Source organism: Marmota flaviventris, chromosome 3, assembly GCF_047511675.1.
Source record: "Marmota flaviventris isolate mMarFla1 chromosome 3, mMarFla1.hap1, whole genome shotgun sequence".
Lineage (NCBI taxonomy): Eukaryota > Metazoa > Chordata > Mammalia > Rodentia > Sciuridae > Marmota > Marmota flaviventris.
Window position 1 is genome coordinate 128,817,376 of NC_092500.1, and position 19,688 is coordinate 128,837,063.

The 19,688-nt window shown below is 39.9% G+C and overlaps 2 protein-coding genes across 3 annotated transcripts in view; one reads left to right on the top strand and one right to left on the bottom strand.

Annotated features, from left to right (window-relative positions):
• Positions 1 to 7,176, top strand: part of Phc1 (polyhomeotic homolog 1) — a 26,910-nt gene extending 19,734 nt beyond the window's left edge. The window contains exons 9-15 of the mRNA XM_027950546.3: positions 126 to 273; positions 518 to 729; positions 1,546 to 1,660; positions 2,863 to 2,971; positions 3,191 to 3,341; positions 3,781 to 4,012; positions 5,941 to 7,176. Coding sequence (XP_027806347.1) covers positions 126 to 273; positions 518 to 729; positions 1,546 to 1,660; positions 2,863 to 2,971; positions 3,191 to 3,341; positions 3,781 to 4,012; positions 5,941 to 6,095 — 1,122 coding nt within the window. The 3' untranslated portion in view covers positions 6,096 to 7,176. The remainder of the gene's footprint in view (positions 1 to 125; positions 274 to 517; positions 730 to 1,545; positions 1,661 to 2,862; positions 2,972 to 3,190; positions 3,342 to 3,780; positions 4,013 to 5,940) is intronic.
• Positions 7,010 to 16,737, bottom strand: M6pr (mannose-6-phosphate receptor, cation dependent). Of its 2 annotated transcripts, XM_027950547.2 has the most exons (7): positions 16,407 to 16,737; positions 12,861 to 13,037; positions 11,824 to 11,990; positions 10,140 to 10,249; positions 9,757 to 9,887; positions 9,010 to 9,136; positions 7,010 to 8,547 (listed from the first exon to the last, which is right to left on the bottom strand). In XM_027950547.2, exons 2-7 carry the CDS (start codon positions 13,034 to 13,036, stop codon positions 8,425 to 8,427), a joined length of 834 nt encoding a protein of 277 aa, XP_027806348.1. In that variant the 5' UTR covers position 13,037; positions 16,407 to 16,737; the 3' UTR covers positions 7,010 to 8,424. The 2 variants fall into 2 exon arrangements, with proteins under 2 accessions (XP_027806348.1, XP_071466490.1); XM_071610389.1 differs by lacking the exons at positions 11,824 to 11,990; positions 12,861 to 13,037 and having other exon boundaries at positions 16,407 to 16,724.
• Between the last annotated feature and the right edge of the window lie 2,951 nt (positions 16,738 to 19,688).

Sequence of the window (19,688 nt, forward strand, 5' to 3'; positions counted from 1 at the left end):
TGAAGCAGGAGATAGGGAGTTCAGAAAGTCTTCTCTGAAAGTATAGAAGTAATTGTAATTCCTTTTCATTCTTTATGCCTAAATCTTGTTTTTTTTTTTTTTTTCCCCTGTTGTTTACTGTACAGGGTAAACCTCAGACACTGGCTGTGAAACGCAAAGCTGAGTCTGAGGAAGAGAGAGATGATATCTCCACTTTGGGTTCAATACTTCCTGCCAAGGCTTCTCCAGCAGCAGAGAGCCCAAAAGTCATGGAGGAGAAGAGTAGTCTTGGAGGTAACTGGTTTCTAAAATGCTATTATTGAACACACAAAGAATAGAAAATTATTCTGAAAGAGCTACAGATAATTCTGGTTCAGTAGAAAATGGGCCTAAATATTTGGTAGATCCAGAAATATAATCAGAGGGTGAATGATCAAAGGAGAACATAATTTATTGTGGAAAATCAGGCTGGCTCAGCTAATAGGTGGATTCATTATATTATCCCATATTTGTTCTTTAATGTGTGTTTGTTTTCCAGAGAAAGCTGAACCTGTGGCCAATGTGAATGCTAGTACCCCAAGCAATGAACTGGTAGCCTTGACTCCTGCCCCATCAGCACCACCTCCTACACTATCCATGGTGTCCAGACAAATGGGAGACTCCAAACCCCCACAGGCCATTGTGAAGCCCCAGATTCTCACCCACATCATTGAAGGCTTTGTTATCCAGGAAGGAGCGGAACCTTTCCCGGTGAGAACAGGGCCATATGGTGGGACTTCAGGAGGGCATTTGGTCTGATTTTGTCTTCAAATTCCTCTAAAAACAAAGGCAGCTGGGCACCAAGCCTGTAATCCCAGTTACTTGGGAAGCCAAGGCAGTAGGATTGTGGGTTCAAGGTCAACTTCAGAAGCTTAGTGAGGCCCTAAGCAACTTAGTTCAACGTGTCTCAAAATTAAAAATAAAAAGGGCTGGGGATGTGGCTCGGTAGTAAAGCACTCTGGGTTCAATCCCAAGTACCAAGAAAATAAAAAAAAGGTACAGAACTTATTAATTGTTAATTTATTAATTATTAGAGAATGATTTATTTATTTTGTTTATTTAGTTGCAAAAGAAGGAAAGGAAGAAAGGAAAGCACATATGTTTGTGGACCAGACAGTAAAAATGTTGGGAAGAGAAGAAAAGGAAGAAAATCACCTTTTAAAACTTTTTAGATAGGTAAACTAGGTATTTTTATAATGAAGAAAATTATAGTAGAGAACTTTTCTAGAATATGAGTTACAGAACCAGGATTATAACCCAGGTATCCTGATTTTTCTTGTGTCCCCTGTACCTTAGGAAGGGAAGGATAAGATAGAGGGAACCAGGCTAGGAACTTGTTCTCTAGTAGCTTATCTGAAAAAAGTAGAAGATTCTTGATTGCAGTACTGTAAGGAATTTTCTCTGAGCCAGACTTGACCATTAACTCAGAGATGCAGGCAAGGACATGATGATAGGAAGTGTTAGGGAACACTGTAGAGAGGCAGAAAGGAATTAGGCTACCTTAATTAAAAACTTTTTCTGGGACAGGTGGGTTGTTCTCAGTTACTGAAGGAGTCTGAGAAGCCACTACAGACTGGCCTCCAAACTGGACTGAATGAGAGTCAGTCAAGTGGACCCTTGGGAGGGGACAGCCCTTCTGCTGGTAAGTATTATTTAGAGACCCACCTGGGAGAAAGAGGCTCATGGGAATGTTTGAGGACTCAGTGTAAAATAGTAATTTTCTGTTTATTTAAAGTAGGAATTAGATGAAGTCCATCTATACACAGAAACCATATTGTATATCAGAGTATATAGAATCACACAAAAGGAGTTATAGGGTGAGGAGTGTTTTACCAAGCTAAAGTAACTTGTTGAATTATCGTTTACTATATAAGGATATATTTTCCAAAAGATGATATAGGGGCTGGAATTCTATGGTACAGTGTTTACCTAGCTGGGTTTGATCTTCAGCACTAGAAAGAAAAAGAAGAGGGACATTTAAATTATTTTTAAAATATATTTAATAGGTACATTGTTATTATTCATAATAGTGGGATTTGTTATATATGTGTTATGTGCACACAATATAACAATATAATTTGGTCAGTTTTATTCCCTTTACCTCCTCTTTCCTTCCCCTCCTCCCTCTCCCTGTTCCCCTTTCTCTACTAGTCTCTCTTCTATTTTACTGAGGTACCTCCCCCTGCCCTTTTTTCCTTTTTCTCCTTGGTTTCCACATAGGACATTTAAATTCACAACTTCCTGCTCTCCTTATTTTAGATTTTAATAATCTATAGTGAGGACTTTTATTTAAAATTTCCTCCATGCTTTTGGAAATCTTTGTGGGAGAGGGATTGGATATCTTCCTAGGCATTAATAATTAGTTCCTCTTTCCTATTTAAGAAATGGAGTCATATTGAAATCTGAGTTGAATTAGGATAAAATTAGTAAGACATTTAAAATGGAAATAATCAGGCTTAAAGTGGAAATAATAAGGCTTTAAGGGCTGGTGGATACTGCAGTGCACACCTGTAATTCCAGCTACCTGGGAGGCTGAGGCAGAAGGATCACAAGTTCAAGGCCATACTGGGCAATTTAGTGAAACCCTGTCTTAAAATAAAAAATAAAAGGGACTGGGGATATAGGGAAGTCTAGTATAACCATGAGCTCAATACCCAGTCTGGAAAACAAAAAGGGAAGACTTTGAGGACTTTATAATCTTCTTGAAGGGTAATTCATCATGGTGTTTGGTTTTAGGAATTCTCAGTTTGGTTGTGTAGGTCTTTGGGAAAATTAGAATCCAACTCTTGGTGTAATATGATTTAGGGGCAACAAAAGCCCATCGTAACTCTCCTTGTTTTTCAGAGTTAGATAAGAAGGCGAATCTCCTGAAGTGCGAGTACTGTGGGAAGTATGCCCCTGCAGAGCAATTTCGTGGCTCTAAGAGGTTTTGCTCCATGACTTGTGCAAAGAGGTACTGTGTGCATTGCCTGCCTTGCCTTGAGCACTAGTTTCTCCATCTAATGTTACCTTGCTTCCCCAGGGTCATCTCACAGCGAACACACACTTTGTGTCTCTTTTGTTTTCATTCCTTTGTCCAAATCAGCTCCTAAAGTACCAATTGCTGTGTGGGGCAGGGTAGCAAATATTCTCTTCTAGTGCCTTGACATCCTGTATATGCCCTGATTTATAGGTACAATGTGAGCTGTAGCCATCAGTTCCGGTTGAAGAGGAAAAAAATGAAAGAGTTTCAGGAAGCCAACTATGCTCGTGTTCGTAGGCGTGGACCCCGCCGCAGCTCCTCTGACATTGCCCGTGCCAAGATCCAGGGCAAGCGTCACCGGGTGAGCTGTTGTTACTGAGCCAGCTATTTCTAAAATAGGCCTTTTTCTTTCCCTTGCAAGGCAATCCTTTGCCCATGTGAAAGGATACAAGACCAGAACTTTGGTTTCCTATTGATTGTGTTACTTCATATTCTGAGAGATCCTGAGTGCCTTTATCTCCTTTTTCCTCACTGCTGGTTCATATATCTATTAATCCTTACATTGTACTTAAGCGAAGACAATCTAGATCTCTTTTAATACAAGAAGAGAATCAAGGAAGTTCATACTTGAAAGGCACTTGAGAGTAGACTTTGGGCATTTGCAAATAATGTGCAGATTATTTCACATACGTTAAGACTAGTTTTCCCGCTATGTCTAAGCTAGGGTGGTGGTGGAGGGAAGAGAAGCATTTATGACACTGTTATTCCTGACTTTACTGTTTTGTCATTTTTTTCTATAGGGTCAAGAGGACTCTAGCCGGGGTTCAGATAATTCCAGTTATGATGAAGCGCTCTCCCCAACATCTCCTGGGCCATTGTCAGTAAGAGCTGGACATGGAGATCGTGACCTTGGGAACACCATTACAGCTCCCCCCACACCAGAATTACAAGGCATCAACCCTGTGTTCCTGTCCAGCAATCCTAGTCGTTGGAGTGTAGAGGAGGTGTATGAGTTTATCGCTTCTCTCCAAGGTACAGAGGGATCTCTAACAGAACCCAAGTCTTCATTTTTCTTGGATCATTCCACATGGGCCTTTGTATGAGGGAACATTACTAACCTGTAAGCAGCATGGGCTTGAATGTGATAGTACTCTGCCTTGATATTTATTCAAGTTGCTTGCCCACAGTTTGGTTTCTTAATTTCCTTCTGGGTTGATATTGTCTTCTACTGTGTGAGAAATTTTGCAATTTGGTTTTTTTATGATTCAACTTTATTTCTCACCAATAATTTTTGGATAAAAATTATTTTGATGTGATTAACTACAATTCTCACCATGTATAAGGTTTTCCCCTTTTTTGGTACTGGGGATTGAACCCAGGGGTGCTGTACCACTGAGCCATATCCCCAGCTTTTTTAATTTTTAATTTTGAGACAGGGTTTCACTAAATTGTTTAGAACTTGTGATCCTCCTGCCTCAGCCTCCCAGGAAACTGGGATTATAGGCATGCACCACCATGCCTGGGTAAGACTTTTTTCAGTGAAGAACGGCGGGGTTAGAAACTGAGGGACCATTGTTGGCCTATTTTTATTCAAGATAGGACTGTTCTCCATTAAAAAAACCACCCTGTCCTCATTATTATTTGATATAATCTTTTTGCCAACATACAAGAAAACATGCATATATTATTGCTCTTTCTCTCTGGTTTTATTTTAAAAATTTTTTGAGCAATGGGGACACTTCATTTATTTAACACATTTGCATTTTACAAAGGATTTTCATTGACATTTCATTTACTCTCAGAACATTGCATAGAGCAGAACATTTATAACATTTCACAAGTCAGGAATTGCTGCTCACCTTTGGCAGTATTTCTTTGATTAGGGTACTCTCCTTTGATTATTTCCTCTCACAAAAGGCTCGCTCTTCTGTTATTTTCCTTAAGGATAGCTGGTTTGGGGCCTCTCCTCTTATATACTCTCACTAGATGACATCATGTATTTTCATGATTTAAATCATCATACATAACTGACATCTGCCAAATCTATATAGAGCTCAGATCCTTCCATGAGCACCTGATCTTCAAATACACAACTACCTATATGAACTCTCACTTTACATCAAACACGTCTAAAACTTTTTTTCTCCACACTTGGGTGTTCCTCCTATATTCCCTATCTTGTCAAACTGTACTACCAGTTGGTCCAATGATGACAAACAGTGCCCTCTGCAGCTTTCCTTTGGCTGATTTCAAATAATAACTTTTTGTATAAAGTCTCAATTGATTACCAGCAGTTGCCAAGCCATCTAGAAATAAATGAGCAGGGGCTATGCCTTCCTTCTTGTTTGAAGTAAGTTCTTTTTTTGGGAGTGGGGTGGGATACTAGGGACTCGACCCAGGGGCTTTAACACTGAGCTACATCCCCAGCCCTTCCATTTTTTGAGACAGGGTCTCACTAAGTTGCTTAGTTTCTCATTAAGTTTCTAAGACTGGTTTTGAACTCATGATCCTCCTACCTTAGCCTCTGAGTCGATGGGATTACAGGCATACGCCACCATACCCAACATGAAGTTACTTCTATGGCTGAACAACTTAGGTTATTATTCCTTTCTTGATGTTGTTTTATTCTTTTTAGTATTGGGGATAGAACTCAGGGGTGCTCTACCTCAGAGCTACATCTGTAGCCAATTTTTCATTTTTGAGACAGGGTCTTTTCAAGTTGCTGAGGCTGACTTTGAACTTTTAATCTTATTGCCTCAGTCTCCTCAGTTGCTGGGATTATAGCTACATCTGGCTTTTCATTTTTAAGATAACCAGTGTCTCTAATTTCATTTTTGCTTTCAAAGCTTACCATCTTATACCTTTATATTACTGAATTTAGGGCAAAGACTTTGGGATTATTTCTTCTCTCTTGTTCTACCATGCAGTTTCTAATACATGGTCTCACCATTGCCTTCTAGGCTGCCAAGAAATTGCAGAAGAGTTTCGTTCCCAGGAGATTGATGGACAGGCCCTTTTATTACTTAAAGAAGAACATCTTATGAGTGCCATGAACATCAAATTGGGCCCTGCCCTCAAGATCTGTGCCAAGATAAATGTCCTGAAGGAGACCTAAGGTGGCCCTCTTGCACAAACCAGCCGAAGGCAGACACTCCCCACTGTCCAGGTTATAACCTGGTACCAGCAGACTTTGCAGGGAAGAAAGAGCTATTCGAATTATGTGACCTTCTGTAGGGAGATTACTGAGACAGGGAAGAGAAGTGCAAGAATTGGTTGCTGGTGCTACATAGTGGCAGCTTTGATATTTTCTTTGGGTTTCACTTTAAAATAATCTTTACAGTTCTCATCAATCCCACCTACCCCAATCCAGTCTTTGTAACAAAGGCAGTCCAGAGAACTAGGACTACTCAGCCTTATCCTGGAGTGGAGCGTCTAGCCAGGGTTTTCCAAGAGGAGAAATATGTGTATGGTAAGGCAGGGAAATGGGTGGAATGTAGTTTTGCTTCTCCAGTGGGAGAGGTAGGGTTTTTCTAGCTTGTGTGACACAAGTAGCAAAATTCTGGTACTTTCCCTCTTCCTTCTGGATTGTCCCACTGTAGCTGTGGCTCAGTATTTTGTTATCACTTATTCCCTTAGTATTGAATATTTTTCCTGCATCCATGGCAGGGTCACCAGCCAGGGTAGAAACTTGGTTGGAATCTTTCTGATTTGCTGCAGGGACTAAAAGTGTTTGACTGGCACATGGTGTGGCTGTTGTCATTTTTTCCACATCCCCCTGCTCCCTTCCAGTTTACCTGTTAACCTTTTACTCTTTCAATTCCAACTTTCTTTCTTATAGCTTTATAAAACAGGAGTGTGTGGGGCTGAGGTCAGGATTATAAGTACCTACCTTAGGCGCTATTCCTTATACAACAAAATATTAAATATTTTTTTTTCCTCCTCAGTAAAGGATGAAAATTGGTCTCAGTGGTCTCTTACTCCATTCCAGTAGCTCTACCCTCCTGTTTTTCACAAATGACTAGGCCAGCATGTTTTGTTTGTTTTTTAATCATTAAGTGTTTTTGTACAAAAGTGGTGTATTATTTTTCATTTAAAACACCAGGGTATGGGGGAAGGATGCAAACAAATAATGACAAAGGAGATGCTTTTATAACATTATTTTCCCTGTTTAGAAAGAAGAAAAACAAAAACATTCCAATAGTATTAAAGTCCAAAGATGAAATAATTTCATTTCTTCTCTAAAGGTTTATAAAAGGCCCCCTTCCTATTGATTCTACCCCTCTTTTGTGTCCAGTGGAGCCATGTTACTCTTAGCGGCCCAGGGGTTCACTATTATAGACAGAAATATCAGCCTGGGATTCTGGGCACATGGCCTAAATAGAAAGATAGAAGCATCAGAGGATTAAAAACCTTTCCCCACAGAAATGTGGGCAAGAAGACACTTCCCTGAGCCAGCAGAAGGGACAGGTGCAGCAGCATTCCACACCCAGAGCAGAGGACCTTAGAACCCTCAGTGTTCCACTTCTGCTTCCATTCCCTTTCCAGAAGATTTTTTTTGGGGGGGGGGGCGGGTGGGTGTTCAAAAACCAATATGCCTGTGAAAAAAAGTGCAACATATGTTTACAATACTGGTAGAGGGAAACAAGAACAGCTTTTCCAGCTTTTACTACAATAGAAGAAAGCTGTCATGGAGATAAGGTAAACATATTTGCTGATTCAACTTGTCTTTCCAATGGACTAGATTGCTGGATTAGGCATTTTGGCCACACATGGATTGATAACCACAAGACCACAATCCAGGGCCGGCCCAATTACAGCTATATCATCCCAAGGACAATGGTGTGATGGTACCTTATAATCCTGTAATTAGGAAATTTCACATTTTCCTGTCTAATCCCAGATGTGGGAGATCAAATCTAGAACATTTGGCTCAGACCAAATGGGAATACTTGGATTGCAACCAAGTAATCACTACAAAGCAGATCCAAGCAGCAAGAAATATCATCCAGATTCTCATGGTGACTATCGTAGGGTAGAGTTATAGCATGAAAGCAATCAAACCTGTATAAATAATGCTTCTTTGCTTTTTCTTTAATTAAAGAAATCCAGTGTCTCAAAAATTTGTGAAAATGCATTAAAAAAGAAAGGGCCAGTGACCCTTTTGCCCACTTTTAACTGTCCTACCTGTACCCTCTGATAGCAAGAGAGTGCAGCACCTCTGTTTTCACGGGTCTCATTATCTCTTAAAAGTAACACCTCTCTAAAAGAAAAACAAGATAGGGAACAAAGGGAAGGAAGTTCTAGTGAGAAGAGGATGCAAATCAACAGCAAACTGGAAAGCAGGAATGATATAAGAGCAAGAATGGAGTAGAGACTGCTTGAGAAATCTGGCTGAGTATGCTTTGGTTTGGGGGACTAAAGAGGCTGGACATTTTAAAGTGCAATCACATTGGTAATAAATGATCATCCCTTTCTTCTGACTCCTCTCCCAGCTGGTCATCCCCCACACCACGATATGCAGCAGGCACATTTCGGGGTTTAGAACGACACACAAAGTCACAACCATCCTGTAGGAAAAGCAAATGAAATGAGAGTTTGGAATATCCGACTTAAAAAGACAAAGTTCATATTTATGGTCTAAGAATGTGACAAAACTGGTTTTTGCCAGGGATAATGACAAACTCAAAACATCCAAGGATTAGCCTAATTTCAATTTAGGAAAACAAGTGTATCTTCTAATTAGGCCACAGCTTCTCTGCTGCATCAATCCCCAATCTGCCCCAGTAGCAATCTGGGAGATCATCAAATTCACAGTATTGACCTTCCAGCCACATCTTAGCAAGGCCAGAAACTTACGCTATGCCACTTACTAGTTTGTACTAGGACAGCCAACTGTTTTGACTTGAAGGGACTTTTGTAGTATTAGCACTCAGTGTCCTGTATCCCGGGAAACTCTCAGCAAACCAGGATAACTGGTTACCCAACCTTCTATGAAGGCTATAGACCCAGCCAGTTGCCTTGTTACTTACTGCTACCAGGTTGCCAAGATCTTGCCAGAAGGCTAAGTGGGGAAACTGCTCCATTCCCTTGGCTCCCACCACTAGTCGCTGGTATAAGAAACCTCCAATGACATAGACAGCAACCAGTGATGCAAATCTGTAGAAAAGACGTGTACTTAAAGACCAAAACTGAACATGGTGGTATGAGTCTGTACTTCCAACTTGGGAAGCCAATACAAATCATGATTTTAATGCCAATTTGGGTCAAATCAAAAAAATACTCAAAACGAACAGAGAAAAGCTAAAACTCAGATACTAAGGATGACCCCTGTATTCAATGTTAACAGTTTCCTAAGCTACATTTGTGGAAAAGGGATGGTGGGGAGAAGGTAGGGGGTGGAAGGGAAGCTTCTTTAGAAAACCAGCTACGAGTGTTGTCAGTCTGACAGAAACAAAGGCTCAGAAGAAAATGTGACCTAGTGTGTAACCAAGGATAACCAGATACATAATTCTGTTTTTCTATAGTTCTAATCATTTTAATAGGATAGTATTCAAAACTGTCCAGCCTTCCAGTGGATTAAAAAAAAAAAAAAAAAGCATCTCCAAATGCAAACACTTGTGGGGGACTAAACATTAAATCTAATTTCTTAAAAACCTGCAATAGTTTATAGTCAGAGTATGTTTACATGATCATCTTTCCTAATTTAGTATAACACATGCACCCACCACCATTTGTGCCTATATACCACCAAGTAGCTATAGGAAAAGAATACTCACATAACAAGTAAGATAGAACCCACGCTGAGGTGGGAGACCTCTGGGGAGCAAGCCAGGCTGCTATCCATCTCAAAGAGGTAGAAACAATCTTGGACTTTGCCTCGCTCCTCAGTCACAGGATTAAAATTGTCCTAATGAGAGGACAGAACACAGTGTTTGTGATAAAATATCCAACAAAAGAAAAAACCCAAAAACCATATTGCTTCCTCCTGGTTCAGTAGTCTACTTCCATTTAAGATGGAAAATAGGTGTTGGACATAGGGAAAATTGACCTATACTTTTCTGTCCACCCCAATGTAAGAATCTTATCCCCTCTGAATATTCCACCTCAGGTCAATCCTTTGAATCTCTTCCCTAGGTTTATATATTCCAGGGTGCCTCACCGCTAGGGTATGTCGATTGCAGGAGATCATCACCACTGCACGACGCTGCTCCTTGCCACAGTGGTTGTCATATTCATCACCCCCTTTATAGATCAGCATGATCCAATTACCTGAGGGACAAGGAAAATGGTGCTATGGGGTAAGGGGGAAAGGAGAGGCAACTCTAGGTAGGATGGCAGAGTGGAATTAAGGAATCAGTGAAATTAGTTTTAATTAAAATAACCCTTATGGGAATGAGCTCTGTATATCAGATGTGCCATGCTAAAACTTTGCTTCTTTACAAAGCGTGTTCCCTTGTTTTAGGAACTAAGAACCACATATCTATGTAGGAATCATCTTAATTTTCCACATTAAGATAGGCAACTGGTAGTGTGAAAATAATTATTTTCACCTTAACAAATATTTGTTAAGGTTCTATACCTTAACAATGATTCACATTTTCAGAACACCTGCTAATACCAAAAGAAGAAGTAATTATAAATCATTTATTACCAAAAGAAGAGCAGCAGGGAGAAGATGAATTATTTGCAAATTCAAAGTGGATGATTTTATTGAAATGGTAATGCATCTCTCTTCTTTAGCATTTACTATGTTCAATGTTCTTTTGCAAAAAATATCACCTGACTTAACAATCATGTAAGGTCAATAAGGTAAGGATTTTACTTCTAATTTTTTTTGTTTTGGGTACTGAGGATTGAACCCAGGGGTGCTCAACCACTAAGCCACATCCCCAGCCCTATTTTTTTCTTTTTAGAGAGAGGGTCTCACTGAGTTGCTTAGCATCTCGCTGTTGCTGAGGCTGGCTTTGAAATCATGATCCTCCTGCCTCTGCCTCCTGAGCCACTGGGATTACAGGCTTCCAATTTTGCATGTGAGAAAACAAGGTCAAAAAGGTAAAACAATTTTTCAAAGTCATTAGGAAATATGATGAGCAGTAAAGAACCCACTCATCTGACCCTAGCCATAAAGCTCTTGTGTTATGTTTTATTATATTATTTAAAGGAATAAATATCTCTACTAGAGACCTTAGTTATTTGTTTTTGGGATGGAATTAGACCATAAGTGCTCATAGACTCCTTTACAGCAATATGATTTTATGACTTGAGAAATATCACCACTGGCACAAGTTGATGGGGAATATTTTACAGATTAATTGTTTTGCAAAAAGTCTTGATCTCTTAAAATTTAACTGGAAAGCTTTGGTTAATTTGGTAGGAAATGGTGGTGGTTAGTGTGGAACTAAGTATTTGGGTGAATAAAAGGTCTACAGGCCACACAATTTTGGTTAGACTGTTCTTTTTTATATGTGTATGTGTATATGTGTGTGTGTGGTGGTACTAGGAACTAAATCCAGGGGTACTCAACCACTGAGCTACACCTCCAGCCCTTTTTATTTTGAGACAGGATCTCACTAAGTTGCCGAGGCTGGCCTTGAATTTGTAATCCTCCTGCCTCCTGAGCTGGGATCATAGGCATGTACTGCCACACCTGGTTTTTCACTACCTTCATACATGTAAATGTTCTCAACTGTGGTTTCAGGGCAGCAGTGGAACTAGGTGTCCTGTGGTTTATAGTCTTGGATGTGTCAAACTACACATAACATATACTGGAAAAGACTGGGAAAAAATAAAAATAAGACTGTTAAAACAATTGATTTGAGATTAATCAACAGGGAAAATCTTACTTCCATTGAAGATGTGTGTCTGATTGAGTCTCCCTACTACTGTCTCTTTTCCATTACTTTTGTTGATCTGTACCAGGCCTGCTCCAGAGGTGTGGTTGCCAGCTTCCCGGCATACCCTGAATATGTAGATATATGTGTCTGAGCCCTGGCCCACGGTGCTCTCAAAGCTGTAAGGAAAAGTGGGAAGAAAGTAAGAGTAGAGTTACTAGCTATTAGCCTCAGGAAGAACCAGCTTTCCTCCCTTTCTTTGACAATAATAAAAAAAAACACGCTTCATTTATTTATCTAATATCATGGTTGAGTAGTATTTGTTGAGTTATGACCCTGATAGACCATAATTGTTGATACATGATTACAATATACCACCCAATGCAGCTAGATATTTCAGATATTTCTAGAATGCTTATTCTATGCTATGTTAAAGTGTTATTTACTACTTCCCCAGGAACATGAGACACACTACTTTTTTTTTTAAGAGAAAATTTATTTTTACAGAGTGCACATACCATATATACTATACCATGTTTTATAAACAACCATAATTTTGTAAAACTCTTCAGTGAAAGAAATACTAAATCCTTCTTCCCAATATGGCGCTATTATGGAACCATATATCAAAAAGACACTGTTTCTTAAGAATCACCTTCAGATTTATCTGAAGATTCTTGACACCAACAATGATATGTACAGGCCTAAAGATGTTCACCTGATACTACTAAAGTCCTATTATATGAAGGTATCAAATAATGCTTAGATTTCCACAAGCTGGTTTCCTGAATCCAGTCTTAGAACCAGCTACTCTACTGTGAAAGGTTAAGAGAACCATGTTATACTAACAACTGGATTGAAAATTTTCCTCATATCATTGAAGAAAGAAGGGTATTATGGTCCAATAAAACTAATATTTTAAGTGCAGATCAGAACCTGTTATTTTACATGGATTTCCTCCAGACTAAAAGTGAAATAAAATCAGTAAAAAGAAGACTCTTTATTAATAAAGATACTCTCCCAAGCCCTTTACGGTTCTTCTCATTTACCTTTTGTTAAACAGTGGAGTTAGCCTCTGCAATAGAGCCAACTCACTCTTTGACTCTTTTTCCTTGTCTCCTACCAGGTCACAAGTTTTTTCTTCTGTCTGCCAGGATTCTCTCACTGCCACAGCCAGGAACAACAGCAGTAGCAGTCTAGTCCTCCAGCTATAGAAAGGGAACATCCTTTTGGAAGAGTGTGTATTACGGAGGGCAGGCAGGATCAGGAGAGAAGGGAAAGAGATAAAGCATGTGAACATGTAATAAATGAATGGTATTCTGATTGTGTAGAAAGTATGATTCTTTGGCATAAGCAACAAGTAGTACATTTTAATATCTTTGTAACAAGAACACCTATAGCAGAAAGCCCCAAAACAAACTTTTAGTCTAATTTACAGAGGAATCTTCCAAAACAAACTGTGGGGGTGAGAAAAAGGAAAAGAGGAAGAGTAAAAGAATTATTTAATTTTGCTAGTCTGGGAGCAGCCATCCTTGCCTCTTTACTGTCTGGAGAAAAGTTAGATTGCCTCATTAAAGTTTAATATTAGTTCACAAATAAAGCTTAAACCAGTGGCCTTCCCTAAGAAAACACTCATTATGATTTAAATAAACCCTTGAATATGTCTAGTTGGAAGTTATTAAAACTTGAATATTTTGGCCCTAACTTCTCATATCATTATTCAGGAACATTTAACAATCCTCCTTCATATTTATTCTAAGAATATAGAATACAGGTAAATACATCTGCAGCACCTAATACTTGAGATTTATCTACTCTAATATTTCATCTTTGAAAAATCATTCAAATTATAGGAAAAAGAAAAGTCTATCGATCAAAATAAGTGGTTTCATGAAGTCACCCAAAACCAAGTCACATCTGCATTTTGACTATAAGTCACAAAATCTCAAGGGCTTTTATATTTTCAGTAAGTACAGTTGTCTTTGACAGTCCAATCTGATGGCAACTCTGGGTTCATCTGATGCTTGTACTACTCCAGGAATGGAACAACATTGTGACTCTGTTTCTCAAATTCCTTTTCTCTAATCCATCTTCGTATCCAGGCACACTGGTTTACTCTTGCAAAAGATTTCATTCTGGCATCCATTAATCCTTCAGACCATTGCTTCTTGTTAGTTTCATAACAATATCACTAATTTTCCCAGTACAAAGCTTAACTCTTCCAAATTTTTCTCATCTGAGATGGGTAAATGGAACCTCCAACACTGAGCCCTGAATGCACTTTCCCTTCTCCCCTCAACAAATTTACATTTTACCATCTATTTCTCACACTCCATTAGGCCAACAAATGCTTAGGAAGTTATCTACCTGACTGTGTGTACATCAATTCATTGAATAAATATTAATTAAGATATTTTCATAAAATAATTCCTTAGCCAAGAGGTCAAAGGCCCCCATAATATAGTTAAAGCACCATAACCACAACAGCAGGAAACACTTAATGAAATAAAAGCCTCTGGCCAGGCATTGCTGGAAGCACTTAACATATAACTCTATGCAAGAAATACAATTTTTGTCTCTACTTAATAGATAAGAAAACCGACACAGCTAGTGGAGCATACCAGATAGTCTGGTTCCAGAACTCATGGTCTATGCATAATTTTTTGCGGGAATGAAAGTAGGCAGCCAAAGCTGTGCTGCCCGCCCCTGTCTTTTTTTTTTTTTTTTTTTTAAAAGCAAAGCAAGAAGGGGAAATGACTTCTCACCCAGTTGACTAAATAGGAGGTGGAATAAAGAACTCAGATCTCAAACTTCCACCTTCCCTAAGTAAACCTATCACTCAACACACAACGTGACCAGTTGATTCACTAAAAAGAAATTATACTACTTTTGTTAGATTGACTGGCATGCCATTTACCTTATGTTCTTTCAGGGCCTAATTTGAAATGTTAACTTCAGGCTCTCAAGATCTTTTTTTTCCAGAGCAGTTTCTGGAAGGATGCTCACAAAGAATGCTGTGTTCTTTGGCCTCAAAGTTAGTTCCTTATTTGTAAACAGTTGATGGTTTCTCTTCCCAAATGAGAACAAAGAATCTCATAAAACTGGGAAGAGATGGAGAGCTAAAAACCCTGCAGCTGGCATTAAGAGTTACCTTTTTTTCTCTTATTGGTTCAAAAAGTTAGAATGAGAGTAAATTAACATTCTTCTTTCTTTTCTGCTTAAGGTTTGATTATCAATTTAAGCTATTTCCTTTTTTTTTTTGTACCAGGAATTGAACTCAGGGGCACTTAACCACCACCACACACCCAGCCCTTTTTATATTTTATTTTGGGACAGGGCCTCCTTGAATTGCTTAGGGCCTTGCTAAGTTGCTGAGGCTGGCTTTGAACTTGCCTCCTCCTGCCTCAGCCTCCCAAGCCACTGGGACTACAGGCATGTGCCACTGCGTCTGGCTAAGCTGTTTCTTTTTGATTTAGTGTGGCCTATGCTCTAAATACTTTGCCTAGATTATATTCGTTAACCTTCACAACCCGGAAAAGTATGTATAATTTTTCCCATGTTTAAGATGAGGAATCCGAGACTTACAGAGTTACTTGTTCAATGCTATACAAGTTATCGGAGCAACCTGGACAACTCATGGCATAAAGATATTTACTGGAAAACAACTGATAAACAAATGGGCACAACAATTATAAAGAGTATTGAAATCCAAGGGCTGGGTAATCCATTTTTGATATGCTACACTTACATTCACAAGGTACAAATGTTTGTCTAGACACTTTGGACAAAAGGAGAGGATTTCAGAATCTTGAAAAATCTTTAATTTTCTTATTCTATAAAGACAGATCTATTTGGCAATACTGAAAAATTCTCCTTAAGTGGGATCGCCAATGGCAATGCCAGGAATTGGGAAGCAGTTACACCACTGGGCCTTGGTAGAACACTTCCTCACCTTCACTACTAGCCATGCCCATTTTCCACTTATCAATGGAAATTCTTATCCCCTCCCCCCCCCGTTTCATTTCTGATTCCTTATTTCCTCTCCAGCAGCAACCTACACATTTAGAAGAACAGCCTCAATTGGTCAAAAAGCCCAATGTTGAAAGAAAGAAACTCTGTGAGTAGTAGTTCTGTGTCCCAAGAGTTGAAGCTCCCCACAAGAAGGAACACGAGACAATCCCAGTTACTCTTCTCCACACAAAGCAAAAATTTCCCTTAAACCTCTCCTAGGATTTTCACTTTCCAACTGCTTGGAGCCAATACTTATTCAAACGAGGCCACTTCACCTCCTTTCATGATGCATGCCAAAATTCCTTCTATAAGTATCCAGTGACTCTTCAAACCTAACTCCATAGCTGGGGACCTTCTATTCCCTGTCTTCCAAATATCTTTAAGTCGTCTTTCTAGTCTTTGAAGTCCTATCTCCCTTGTATCTTTCGGGAGTCTGCGCCTCCCCACCCTCACCTCTATTCTGCTCTAGGGCTCATGTGCCACATCTTTGGAAGAAAACTACTGCCAAGTGAGACTTTGCGATCCCGGCTCAGAGGTGTGAGCAAACCCCAGCCCGCCTCCTCCTCCACGCCCCTCAGACTCACGTGTCACGGGCAAACGGCGTGGCCAAAGCTCAGAACCCCCTGGCGAATAGCTTTCTGAGAATGGGAGACCGGGCTAGCAAGGGGCCAGCCACAGACCCCGGTCCCAGAGATCGTGTCAGAGGCCAGCGTTTCCCCAGGTGCCTTGCTGTGCCCTACTCCGGGAACCGGAAACAGGAAGCGCTAGGGGGCCGCTGGGCAACTGCTCCTCCCACTAGACCCCGCGGCATGTGACTACAGAACCATTTCTCCCTTTTCTCCTTCCCGGTCTCACTGACAACCCTAAACGCTGATTGGCCGATATCCTAGGGTGTTTAGCTCCGCCCCTACCGTTAATTCCAATTACAATGGAGACTGTCAAATTTGGGTTCTGCTTTTCCCTTCGCCTTTCTACCAATGCGGTCTCAGAGTCCCGCCTCGGGGCACGCTTTGCTCGCGCGCCCAAGTCACGCGGGGGTCACGCCCCAGGTCGACTTCTGATAGGTCCTCTTGAAGAGGGTACGTGAGGGCGTACGGCGGAAGCAGAAACTACGCAAAGCGGCCCGCGCTACGGCCTTTCTGGGAATTGTAGTTCTTTTGCCAAACATTCTCGTTCAGCGCCTCCCCAGATTCTTCGCAGCCTGTGGGAGCCGCTGTTCCGCCGTCTGTGGGCTTGAGTATACCTGCGTACAGGTGGCCGCTATAGAACGATGGGGTCGTTGGTGTCTTGGTTCTATTAACAACACTTTTTTCTTTACGTCCTTTTTACGGTGTAGTACCTTGGGGTGTTTTGTTGTTGTTGTTACTGTTATTTTTATCTCTCATCTTCTGGCATTTGCTTGATAAGCATACTCTGCAGCCATCGGTGTTCACCAGAGGTTTCTTATGCATGCCCTGTTCTTTTCATCTCTCTGCATTTCTGGTGTCCTGGAGAACAAGCAACACAGTTCTAGTCTTTGTGTCTTTGGTAAGATCCTTTGCGGTTTCCTTATGTTTTATTAGCTATTTGTCGAAGCCCTGCTTGTTCTTAGAACTTAGTTCAGATATTCCTGCTACTGTAACTTCCTGGATTTACTCCCACAATGAACTCTTCCTTCCTCAGAACGCTGGTTTGTTGGCTTGTGCTTGGCTTCATTTATCTTGTTTTATTCTGCTTGACGTTACTTGACTTGTTTGTGTCTCCCATGCAAATAGGGGCCGCCTTATTAGAACTGTTACAGTGTTTTGAATCTAATAATAATATTAATAATCACCAAAAGTGTGCACATCTCTGAGGGGCTGGGCACTTTTGTAAGTGCCTTTTTAAATTTTTTAATGTCTTAGAAGGAACCCAACTTTTATTTTACTGAGAAAATAATTTGATCAGCACAGTGGCTAAAGTTTTTTTCTGATAAATCTGGAACAGACTTCTGGTAGGGGTGTTCACAGTAACTCACAGCTGTTAATGCCTTTCTCTATTTTCCCCCTGAGTGTCACACAGGGTAATGCTTGGGAAAGTCCTTCAGAGCCCCAGGTGGCCCACGATTTCACAGGTAATTAGAAAATTTGAATCCCTTGATGAAAATTAAGTTTAATTATTAAGTGTTAAATATTTGAATTTTTTTAAAGAGAGAGAGAGAGATAATTTTTTAATATTTATTTTTTAGTTTTCGGCGGACACAACATCTTTGTTTGTATGTGGTGCTGAGGATGGAACCCTGGCCACACGCATGCCAGGCGAGTGCGCTACCGCTTGAGCCACATCCCCAGCCCTAAGTATTTGAATTTTAAGTCAGAAATAGAAAATCTGATATTGCATGAAGCTACTAGCAAATTAAGGCCCTGTGAGGCCTGAGGTAGTATGCCATGTGGCCATATATTTAGAGTCCTGGTTAGCAGTGCAGTGTTCCTGGGCTATTGTGACTCCATTTTGGATCTTGATGCCACCTGTTCCTGGGGCTGCTTCCTAGCACTGTCTCAAAGGTTGTTCTTTGGGCTCAGCATCAACTGTGTAAGTGCTGTTTAAAAAGTAATTCACTTTTAACACCTTAAAATTAAACTTGAATTAAACTTAATTCACACCATCCTTATGAGGAAGTATCTTATGTGATTTTTCAGATGAGTAAAATAGCTAAGTATATAACCTGCTATGGGTGCCATAGCTATTAAGTATTCAAATTTAGGCACATAATCTCCAGAATCCCGCTTTTAATCCTTGAACCACCATACTGATTGTATATTATTCTACATTTGTTAGTGCCAGGCATGTTGGTGTGCCTATAATTCCAATGACTAGAGAGGCTGAGGAAGGAGGATTGAGTTTGACATTAGCCTTGGCAACTCTGTGAAACTCTATTTCAAAATAAAAACTAAAAACTGCTAATCAGCTCCCCCTGGATTCAGTCTCCAGGACAATAAAACCCCCCATGCCACAATTGTTTATTAATTGATCTATTTAGTTCTGGGTTGGATATTGGATGTTTCCTCAGAGAAAAAAGTTAAAAGATGATTTTCCTTCTTATAATAAGAGTAATTTGAGATCAGAAAACAGAACAACAAAAATCATACATAAACACAACAAAAGGTTGCATGTTTTCTTCTTGGAAGTAGTTGTTTCCTTTCTTAAAAAAATGAGTATATCCAATACTTCTCCATATCATTAATTTTCCAGATAGACTTCATGTTTTTTCTGGTGTTGGGGATCAAATTTTTTAATAGCTGTATAATATTTAGTTTTATCAGTTGTTATTTAATCTATAAATGTTGGGCAGGCATTTAAGGTTTTTCTATTGAATTGCTTTTATAAATCCATTCAATAAACATTCACTGAGCAATTACTATGTGCCAAAACTATTATGTAATTGTGTGTGTGTGTGTGTCTGTGTGTGCCTGTGGTGCTGGAGCTCGAACCCAGGGCCTCATGCATGCTAGGCAAGTGTGTTACCACTGAGATACATCCTATTAGCCCTAGCCTTATTATAAGTTTTCAGGGTAGAGAACTAAGACAAAAGTTCCTGTTTTAAAGAACCTTTAACTGGGCTGGGATTGTAGCTCAGTGGTAGAGCGCTTGCCTAGCACGTGCAAGGCACTGTGTTCAATCCTTAGCATCACCTAAAAATAAATAAACAAAGGTATCATGTCCATCTGCAACTAAAAAAAATTTAAAAAACCAAAAATCCCCACCTGGATTCAGTGGTGCATGCAGTAATCCCAGTGACTCTGGAGGCAAAGGCAGGTCTCAGCAACGTAGGAACTAAGCAGCCTCTGTTTCAAAATAAGAAATAAAGGACTGGGGATGTAAAAAGGTCCTCTAGGTTAAGTCCCCAG

Coding starts and splice junctions, on each gene's coding strand:
- M6pr (XM_027950547.2), bottom strand. CDS start 13,036: ATGTTCCCTTTCTATAGCTGGAGGACTAGACTGCTACTGCTGTTGTTC. Junction 11,991..12,860: donor ACTCCACTGTTTAACAAAAG/GTAAATGAGAAG, acceptor TTTTCCTTACAG/CTTTGAGAGCACCGTGGGCC. Junction 9,137..9,756: donor GGTTCTATCTTACTTGTTAT/GTGAGTATTCTT, acceptor TCTTTTCTACAG/ATTTGCATCACTGGTTGCTG.